A 12,103-nucleotide genomic window follows, 5' to 3' on the forward strand; every position below is an offset into this window, starting at 1 on the left:
TCTGCAGCGGAAAACGGTGTTATTATTTGTATTACAGATGCGAGTGCGTGTGTTTCTGCACTTAAGGTTTCAGCGATGATTAAAACAAATAAAAAAAATAAAGATAAACGCGCTTCTGGGTGAAACGGATTGCGGACGTCTCGGCCAACTACTTGCTGCAGCTGAGCACAATATAATATTATTACCTAGGTTCCTATAAAGTATATATACATTATATTATTAGTATACTATACTGCAAGAGTCGTAAATACATATCTACCTCACTACCTGTATGTCAGAACGATACGGAAGTTACTTGCTCGTACATATATAAATATACAACACGCCTAAAAAATGAATTTTTTTATTGTTTAATAATCACCATTTTTTCAGTGATTTTAATTTTCATTTATACGTAATAAATAATAATAATATCTATGTAGTTATAAAAGATAAAACCAAGTGTTGACGTATCTCTACATATAATTTTTTTAAATAATATACTGTTATAAATTAAAATAACAATAAATATTGATTTTAAATATTTTCGAATATCAAGGGTAGATATAATAAATATTTCCCATCGATATATATTATATCGTTTGAATTACATCTTTTACGTTATTACTAGGGTGTGGATTTTTATGTGATAAAAAGTTCCATATAATATGTAAATATTTATGTTGTTTTTTTATTAAATATTAAAAAATCCAAACTATCTCATTTTTTCATTATATTAATATTTAAAACAAAAAATAAAATAAAAATAATTATACTATAATTCATTGTACCTATAAAAAATACTATTTTAATTTCAAAAACTATTGAATAGTATCTAGCTAATTAATAATTAGTAATTATTTCTATTTGAATAATATGTAAACATAATTTGTCACTGAAAGAATGCGAAGTAAATTTTGACTCCATTAATCTTCAAAATATTATAAATACGTAGTTCTTATAAACTCTATACCTAAATAAACAATATACTCAATATATATTACTTAAACACAAACATTTTTGAAAAATACTGCATTGCAGAAAAAAAAAGTATGTCTTACTACTATTTAGTTTTCAATTATAAATATAATAAAAATAATAATAATAAAAAGTAAAAACCTGATTTATCGTAGCAATAACAATATTTATGGATTTTTCGTAAAAATGTAATGTTAAAACTTAAAAGTACGCTTTTATTACATAAAACATTTTCCCCGAAACATTAAAAAATAAAACGAAAAACCATGTGTCTATTAGTGAATATTACGTTGAAAAATCGTCTCGCGTATTATGTACGAGTGTATTTTTTTAACGACTGCATAATTAAAATTTGTGGCTTTCGTATCAATTAACGGGCATAGTGCAAAATTTAAACACACACACACTACCGTTACAAAAACATATACACATACACAATCGTGTACACTCTCTGACGTAGTTTGAAACCAATTACCAACACTCTGTCTATAGTAAATATACATGTATAATATATATATATATATGGAGAGAGAGCTTTTATAAATAAACATACACGACGTATATTATTATATTATATTATATAGTAGTGTAGTACGAGTATACACAGAAGGTTCAGAACAGCGAGTTCGGCCATTGTCCCAATAGTGAAAACGTGACTGTCGCGGTCCACAATATTCCGTAAGGTATTGAGCCAGCATATTTTTTTTTGTCTTTCACTGTTATCTGCAATAATTTAAATACAAGATATTTTGTAAAAGTTGCAAAGCAAATATCTATTGAAAAACTTTTTCGTCGCGCTGCGCTGATGCTGCAAGTTCACCAGGCACCACAATATTTATTCATTGTGCTTTTCCAATTGTAGGTACACACAGTTGTGTATTATATCGATTATAAACTTTTACAAGAAGATTATGTGAGGCGTTATTTAATGGTTTTACAGGTATCTGGTCCACTATTTTTATATATTATTATTATTGTTATTATTTTTTTGAAAACTTATTGATGATTTTCTCGTTAATATTATACGTCGGCACTGAAACATTGTAATCACACAGTGTTTATTTGAATTATTTATTTTCGATGACTTTTGTTTCTCAACCCGCATACACAAGGGTAAGACCCCGGGGTCGACATCACGCAGGTATACTATAATAATAAATAATATTGTATAGGTACTTATGACATTATTCGGTTTATATTGAATATTTTAAAAAGTCCTTTTGCGGTTTTGTTTATGGTATCTACTTGCATTAATAAAGTTTAACACACGTATAAATAAGATAATAATCGAATCACATAAGAAATACGAATATTTATAACTTATAATATTATACAACGTGCGTAATAATATAATATTATACCTCACACGACTACACGAAACTGCTGCAGCCGGACTACGTTTGAAATAAATGAATAAATAATGGATTGCGGCGTTCATCGACAACACTATACGTCTTTGTAGCCGAACACAAGTCCACGTTCATTTACGATTATACCTAATGCCCGTGAAATAAGAAAAAAGTTTTATTGATTTATTTCATTTTTTTTTATGTCCCACATTATTGGAAAACTTGATATTCCGTACGACATACACACCGTGTCCTTGTAGGTGGTGGCTTGTTTTATTTGTTAATAATATAATAGGTATTATATTGTGTTTTTTTCCGACCGGGTTGGCGTTGGTTCATTCCGCGAAACAATATAACATAAATTAGGTAGTAAAATCGGCATCATCCGTTTCCGCCGAAAATATACATTTTCCTTTTCCCCGGCCCAGAACAGTGTACATACCTTACTACTCGAAAACAAACTTCTAGTCCGTATGTAATTTAAGCGTTTAGTCCTGTACACGAACCGAATATATTTCTAAAAAAATCAAACCGGATAGCTGTGTTCAGGCGAAACTGTGAATCATTTGCTCTATATACTATGCAGCCATATAAGGTTATCTTTGGTAAGCGATATGTACACTTGAATTATATATTAATACAATAAATGAATCTAATTAGTATTAAGTTTTTTATGTTTAAATAAGTGCAGAAGAGAATCAACTTTTCCGGGGTAACTTTGTGTCACTCCGATCCACTAATCCAAATTTTAAATACATGCTTATTAGGTGTAACTAATTAACTTATCGTTTGAAATTTGATATTTTTTATATTTTGAAAGTTTCCGAAATACATTTTATTTTGGTATAAATAATCTATATTATGTATCCCGTCATTAAAAAATTATTACAATAAAAATGCCTGTAATAATATTGTATGTAAAAATATTTTTATTTTATTTTTAAATGCTGTTTTTTAATGAAAAACTATGTTATAAATAATAATAATACTTATTTAGAAAATGAATAAGTATCTTTAAAAAAATTATCATGTTTAATTAATTGTAAATTATAAGTTGATAACTTGTATTATAATATTATACTATATAGGTATAGCGTGTTAGGACTGTGATTAAAATCATGAATACGTATATTTAATTAAATTAGAATCGCGTAATATACCACATAAACATATTCATACTTACTAATAAAGTGATAAAGATCAAAGGTTTAGTTTTTGAAAGATACTATCAAGTGATATATATTTTTATTATTCATTAGCTTTAATATTTAATATGGCTTTTATTTTATCAAAGAAATTGATGAGTATTATAAAATTCGTGTGGTCGTGAGGTATAGATATCAGATATTATCAGTATAACTACAGTGATATCAGTAGCGTAGTAGTAACTAAGTGCTCTTTTTAGCCAAAGTTAAATTATAATATATTGGGGGTAACAGCAATTACGATTGGTTATAAAAACAGAGTAAAGGTATCTATAGAATAGGGATCTATGCAGACCATATTTACCTAACTGTAATTATAACTTATATTTCTACTTAACACATTGTAATATTATTTAATATTGTATTGTACATTTTAATATAGTAATTTGTGTTTATATTATTATTTGTATCAAATTGATAAAAACATCATGATTCATAACTAGCGTATCTAATATATTAATAAAAAGAAAAACTAAATTATCAATTAGAATTTTAGTGTGAGTGGTCGAAAGAATATTACAGTAAATAAATACTTTCGATAACTTAATATTTTTTTAATTTATATTCTTATATTTTGTAAGAAATATAAAATTTAAAATATTACATTTCTAAATCTTATAAGTATCTATTTAAATAAATTATACATTATATTAATTTTTATGAATTTTAAAGTACAAATCAACATGCGAATCTTTGTGATTGTGAATAGATAGATATAAATGATATAATAGGTATCAAAATAAAACTTAAATAAATATGTTTAGTTGTTATAAGTTGTTAGTCATTCCTTTCTCCGCCCACCAATTGTACCACCTGATTTTCACTAGATAATGGATATATGTTAGAAAATAGCGGGTGGGTGGGTAAAAAAACTCTATAGCACTGTTGATCATTGTTGTAATATGATTCACGACACACCGTTGGACAATAGCTGTTACTTCTTCTAGTCGCCAATATGTATCACTCGGCTGAAAAATATTTCATAGAAGCAACGCAGTCCCGTTTAATTGATAAGTCTGTGGTCAGAACCACTATTTTTTTTTTTTGTTCTTTTATAATAAATAACAATATAATATATATATTATGGTGCTCGACCGGACAACATAATAATATATTTACGTCAACACTGAGATTTCGATTGAGCGTCGGAAATCCGGTGCAAGTATAATACATTAATACATACACAATATAATAGTATAAAATATATGTTAAGTGCTCTAGCCTCTTGCGACACGTGAGAACAGTTTCTTATGCAAATAAAACGCAGAAAACGGACAAACTGCTCTTTTATAAAACCGCTGCTTTTCGTGCACGTGAATATTACTGTATAATATAATGTAATTTAGATACATATATAATTATACTACTGTCTATAAGTCTACTTGTACATGTATGAGTACTGGATCACAACAAAATATGGGAATTCAGTGGATTCGTCAACAATTTCGGTTTTTGCGTCGTTCAAATATGAACGTATTTTATCCATCCAATATATTTGTATACGTCACTGTCAATTTAAACGCGCTATTTAAAATTTAAACGAGCGGTGATATATTTCAATAAAAACAATTACCTACCTATAGTTGCACGATTATTAATCACGAATAACAAATCGTATGTGTGAACAAACCTATTGTTGACGGTAATTTTTTTTTTGTTCATCAATAAATTATTAGATTTTAACTATACAAAGACGCACACTTTGTATAATAAATGTATTAAGTATAAATAATCATAGTTGCGTGTATACCGATCGTATATAAATAGGACCAAAACTTTAGAACCATAATTAAACTCTTAGTAATGCACAGTTTGAAAGAATTTCTAATGTATTGCGTTAACGACGATGGCGGTAAATAATGAATACCTTTGTGAAATTTCTAGTGAACGAATCATTTGACGAATGTTGTTTATCATACGTACATGTTTTCCACAAGGGATACATTGATGTAAATTCCATTTATTCGGTTTATTTTAAAAAGCGGCTTTGAATATCTGCTTGGCGAAAACAAAAACTGAATTTCACTCATTTTTAAAACAAATAACACTCGTGAAATATTTAAAAGTAAAAATCTGTTTAATCAAAAAGCATTATTAATTATAACCTTTTCTGGAAAGGGCATTGCATAGGTATGTTTCAAAACGAACGATTCAGACGAGTAATTATACAGGTCAAAATGCCATTTAATTGCATTATTCAGGTCATTTCCCTAACACTAATCTGGAGTTTCGAGTCCAGACGGGAAATTGGTTTTGGGATTAATTCAATTCATGTATAAATGTATTAATACTTCTTAGGTATTCTAAAATTCATGTTGTTTATTGGATAAAAAAAATACAATTTATTAAGGAAATTGATTTTGTGTTTCAGTGTGCGACTCAAGATTTGTTCGAATTACTCGAAAGAGTTCAGAGCAACCGATTGGATGACCAGAGATGTGTTCTACCACCATACTTCGCTCAAGTAAGCTAATCCATTATTTTAATTGATTGTATTGTACGCAACTAAATAATTAAGACGCTTATTATACCATAATTTTATATATTGATTCTTTAAAAATATTTTTCATTTTCTTTTGCGAGATCCGCGATAAGTGTAACTGTATAATAATAATAAATATTATACTCTGCACAATATAACAGCATAATATTATAGCCGTATAACATGTTTGCTATCTTAAATAGCACGTGTATGTATACCTGACGTGTATTATATGATGTCGTCTTTATAGTAACAGGCGCTAACTAAAATATTTAGTCTTGTCACGGTATCGGATATCGCTATAATTTAATAACGGAGACGACTCAACTCCTTTAGACAACGTATAGGTATTTATAGTCTTAAATTAAAGGATATGAGTAAAAATAAATATATGCTGATTAGTTTATGTGCATGCAAAGTATAATACATACTTACTATTACTACTTATTAGTTATTTTTATAGATAAACAACTAATAAGGTTACCAAGGTTACCTATCTTTAACCTGAAAGTTTAAAAGTATTTTGTATCAAATTTTCTCAACATAAAGTATGATAAAATTATATTAATATTTCACTCTAAAAATCAATAAATATAGTACTATATTAATAAATGAAAGTAATATAATGAGTATACATAGAATCAACAATCTACTTAACGTTTTCACAAATTTTGTTCTTGGAAATTTGTTTCTTGGATAATAATTAATAACAGTTTTTTGATTAATAATACACAAGTTACATAAAATATAACGAAAATATAATTTTTTATAACAAATTTGATTAATTTTTAAAAATATTTTTTTTATACTGTTTTGGTTTATTTGGCGTTCTTTATATCAAATTATAAAATGGCTCTGGACAATATCGATTAGAAATTACCAGTACTATAAAATACAATCATAAAAATATTTCATCTACTCGTCGTTTCCTGATATACGAAGGAAAATCATCTCGGAGCAGGTTATTGACAAATTATTATTTTAAACTTAAATGCGAGTATAATATTATCGGGTTGGAATAAACAATATTATCACAAGTACATATAAAGCTCAGCAAAAAATGGTTAACATCTGCGAGACCATTATCCATTTATATGTATAAAACTGAAGGTGTCATTTCGTTACTAAAGCGCATTATACCAATTATAATGACAAATAAGTATAATGTGACAATTGTTCGGTTTACTTTCATATTTGAAACGTTTTGAAAATAAAAACGAAGAATTACAGCGTACGTACAGACAAATATATAAAAATCAAAAGATGAAAAACGCAAATAAGGTTTACTCGGAATTAGTGATGGGATCGCAGTGTAGATTTGACATTTAGCCCAGGAAATGAAACAAAGACACATTGTATGTTTAACCTGCTATCAGCAAAATTCCTTCGATTCAATAGACTTTAATAAAATAATACAAAGCGTATTAAACCACGCTGATTCAATTTAATTTGTCTCTTTTTATTTGTGCTGACATATTGCAAACACTAATTATATCGCAAAGAGATTTTTCGATCGGAAACGTCTGGACCGGATTGAGATGGTTTCGAAACGAACACCACATTTCACGATTAGCATTTAATTGTAATTATATTTCTGAATTCTGGCAAGCCGAGTCAGATTCCAGTCGCGGAACATTACCGTAAACGATGAAAACACAAAATAATATGTCAACTATAGCCGTTGTAGCGCATAATAAGTTTGCAATCCAGACGAGATGGTTTGCTTTAACGAATAAATAATATTAACAATAATTATTATTGTAGTACAATGCTGTACATATATTGTACACACGCATGTTGTGCTACCCGCGACATATTATACACACATGTGTAATGTAAAAAAAGATAAAACCCAATGTGGCGTGAAATAATAATAATATTCTAACCACCAAATTTTAGCGTAAAGTATTTTTCCCGTTTGCAAGACTATACTTTGAACCAAAATTACAATTTCTTATTCGAACACAAATAACAACAATAATAAAATATACAATATTATAAAGAGCGTTTGATATTATTATTATTATTATTATTATTATATTGTGTGGAGTGTAACAATGTTTAAACTCGCCACTTTCCGGTCCACCAAGTAGACTGAACCTGTGAACCGTGTAATTAAACCAACGACGCGGTGGTACTAAAAATAATTGGGAGACGTTTCTTTTGAAATTAATTTTCTTATGAAATATGTTTATTTTGTCTTTTCCTTATTTTTTTTTTTTTTTGCGAACGGCGTGCAATTAATTTGCGTGGGGCTCCCGTTGTCCGTCGAAACTCACTGCGAAACACGCCGTCGTGGTGTGGTGTACTCTGGTGTTTTTGCACACATACCGTTCGTATACCGAAAACGCACACTATCGATTCGGCGGCACAACAATAATAATATGATTTCGACGGTCCTCTATCGATCGTCGGGCCGAAGAAAATGCCCATATGCCTATCTGTGATTTATCGTTTAATTGCTATCCCACACCGGCGGACCGCACGCAACGCCGTAGGTATTACAATCACGACGATAATAGCTCTTACCTATAAGTCTTTCACGATGCGTCCGGGCGGAGGGTGTATTATTATTATATTTAGCGTGCGCTCGGCTCGACGATTTCGTCCTCAAATCGGCCTAGATAATAATAATAATAATATTATCGTGTGTACCATATTATGTAATGCGGCGCGTGTGTGTCGTTATTTTATACATTCCCGTCACGTGCCCGTACATATATATAACATATTATAAAACATTACACGATGGCGATACGGTGTCATTCGTGGCTCGCGACACACAACCCGGTTATTACGCTTTCGCGATGTAACAATAAACTTTCAATTATTATTTTATAACATATTATTATAGCGACGCTCGCAGTTTATCTCACCACACGTGTCACACCTGACTGTACTCGATAAATTACCTTGCGCTATGGTGATGGGTTATGAGAGAGATGAAATTTAAGGATCGAGAGCTGAGCGTCAAAACATCTGTGCCTGACGTCCCATAACCTATCTGCTGACCCGATATTATGACGATGAATTAAAGTGAAAATCTAGACTCCAGAAAATGTATTGATGGTCGTACAGCATCGTGGGTTGTACCATGACTACTACAGAAATCAGATATAAACGAAGCACACGTGAGGCGCCGTATTATGTAACACCGTATGTACTATTATAATATAGGAGCACGCCACCTGAGTATTTAATGTCGTAATACCGTTTATAGTCCGTTTAGTTTACGTTGACCGCCTTGGGCGGGATAATTTGGGAAGGTAGTAGGTAAACGGTTAGACTATATTCCTTTAATTACTATAATTATTCAAAAATTTCAACTCTAACTTCTAAATACATAACCCTTTTGAAATCGACTGTTGGATAAAAAAAAAAATTCTTGTAGTAGGGTGAGATGGAGTGGCAAAAGGTCCAGGCTCTGCATATTCTGAAAGAATATGTTATTATCATTTAAAATGAAAATAATCCACCTTTGCGTGTAAATAATACAATATTGTAGGTACTATATATTATAATTTGTAAATGACATTTATCAAGTTAAATTATATTGTTTAGTTCCCGATCGACAGTTACCAATATAACATGGTAGTGAACAATAATTTTTTTTTTCACGGTGATAAAGCGTTATTAGGGTGATGGTAATTGTGATGATTGTTTTGAGGGGCTCCATCTGTGTATGACGTAGATATACCTGTATGGCTGTATACATTATAATATAGGTACATGATATTTATAAATATATTTCGAGTATCACTCGCGCAAGCTCTAGGGAATACAACGTAATTGACTGTGACCATGATATTCAAACCTCTGTTTTACGAATTAGATTATTGTTTTGTTTTTTATATTCAAAATCTGAACGTGATGACGAATATATCGTATGTCTGTGCATATACTAATTCAACTTCGAAAGTTGCAAAATGTATTAAAATCGAGCGATCGAAATAATATACATTACCATGTTGTCACATTGACATAATACATTATAGTCGACTTTTGGTATTTAAACAGTGACCGCGGTTATAATAATAATCTTTATTATATTTCATTAATACTTACTATGAAAAAATATTTCAATGGTCATGGTTCAGAAACAATAGATGATCAACAAGAATAAGTTTGGAAATATCTAGATAATGATTGTTAATCTTTTTAGTTTTATAAGTCATTTAAAGTTAAACAAAACTCAATTTACAGTTCTATTATTTTTATCTTATTATCTAAATAAAATCTTAGATGTTTAAACATACTATATATAGCAATATAAGTAATTTATTTTATTATTATATTATATATATAAAAAAATAAACTAAAAAGATCAAAAATATTGTACATTTTTAATTAGTAGTTTACATCTTTTAAATTATAATTATTAACTAGGTATAAATCTTAATATTAAATATTCATTAAGTAAATCTCAGAGAGTTCAAGATTAAAAGCCTATCCGCAAGAAACCGTAAAAATGGCTATACTAAAAAAAATATAGCAATAATAACTTAGAAAGTTAAAATCGAATTCGTCCAAATGAAAATTGATTTATCTTTAATATATACCTGCTTACAACATAATATTATTATATCTTGATCTATCAGGAATGCTCGTTCGTCGTTATCCGGTCTCATATTAGTACAAGTCACCGTCGTTGTGTATATAATATTAGAAAACAATAACCGAATCGATGATTATTAATTATTATTATTATTATTATTATTATAACACGCTTATTATTTGTGCCGGGTGTGCGACCCGTTATTTTTTTATTTGCATCGCAGAATAGATTAAATTTCGTCGGTATATTGTAGGTATAACAAACTGTTCATAAAACAATATAATACGTATTGCGCACAACGGTATTCGCGCTTACCCTCTTCTTAGTCTGTTACACAATCACAAAACTTTACGGTGCCGGAGAAAAAATAAAACTTTAGTCACCCCGTCGTTTTTCGGTGAATACAATTAATAGAGTAGGTATAATATAATATTATTATGTACATCGCAATGACATCGCCGCCGGTCGTTCGTCTTCGCATTAATTCCACAACCCGCACAGTCCACAAAAATTGCGTCTCACCATCGCCACGTACATAATATATAGGTATAGGTATGTATACTGTATAACATTATTATAATATTAAATTATACTTTCAACACCATCGTGCGAGGGTACCGTAAACGATTCGCGTCCGTTCCATCTTACGCTGCATATCTTACACGGTATTGATAAATCTTCGGTTTGACCGAAATCGAATTGGGGTTGAAGGCGTCCTATACGCGCGTCTCGTTGTTGCTGTCGGGACGCCTATTCAATTTGTTTTAAAAGCACGCAGAACGAATCGCAGCAGGCCACTTCGCAAATTATATTCACATCGCCACCAGAAAAAAAAAAAATAACGTCTGGAACGAGTCCTGAAATCGTCCTCCGTGAACAGTGTAACAGGACATATTATTTTTGTGCGTAACCCGGTTTGATTTGATATATGATGACAAATAGATCGATGGTATCTGTAGGTTGTAGTGTAGAACGATACTGTAGCTTGTGTATAAATTATTTTACTTATTTTTGACTGAATTAGAATTATTTGAATTAATAACAAATTGTAATAAGCTTATAAAATAATTTGGGCGATTGAATAATAATAATATGCTACACAAAAACTCGTGTAGGTAATACGAAACTTTATGACAGATATAGATTCTGCAGTGTAGAGTTAGATACCACATTGGTACACAAATTAAATTCCGCGTTCTAAGCAACTGCTGAGAAAGGTTTTAATAAAAATAAAATCTTAGGCGCACACCCTGTCGTCGACGCCCGTAATGACGATGACGACGTTGACGAGGTCGTAGGTTCTAGATATTCCCGGTCGACGGGGTGGCGGCGATTCACGTACGCTAACAGTTCGTTGGCGCGCTCTGGCGGACAACGAATGCCTCACTGCAATTACACCGCGGTTACCAATCATCCACGAGAGTGCGCTCAACTTTGCGCATTATACAATAATGTAAATAATATTATTTACAATAATATTTTTGTTATTATTTACTGTTGTGTGACGGCCGTGTGATACAATTAGTCAACGTACTCCGGCGAGTCGTACATGAAA

General features: G+C 30.2%; 1 protein-coding gene across 3 annotated transcripts in view; it reads left to right on the forward strand.

Moving 5' to 3' along the window:
- Window positions 1–12,103, forward strand: part of LOC113553481 (rap1 GTPase-activating protein 1) — a 157,306-nt gene that overhangs the window by 94,908 nt on the left and 50,295 nt on the right. For all 3 annotated transcript variants that reach the window (XM_026956833.1, XM_026956834.1, XM_026956836.1), the window contains exon 3: window positions 5,883–5,975. In XM_026956833.1, the coding sequence (XP_026812634.1) occupies window positions 5,883–5,975 (93 nt within the window). The remainder of the gene's footprint in view (window positions 1–5,882; window positions 5,976–12,103) is intronic.

This window comes from Rhopalosiphum maidis, chromosome 2, assembly GCF_003676215.2.
Source record: "Rhopalosiphum maidis isolate BTI-1 chromosome 2, ASM367621v3, whole genome shotgun sequence".
Taxonomy (NCBI): domain Eukaryota; kingdom Metazoa; phylum Arthropoda; class Insecta; order Hemiptera; family Aphididae; genus Rhopalosiphum; species Rhopalosiphum maidis.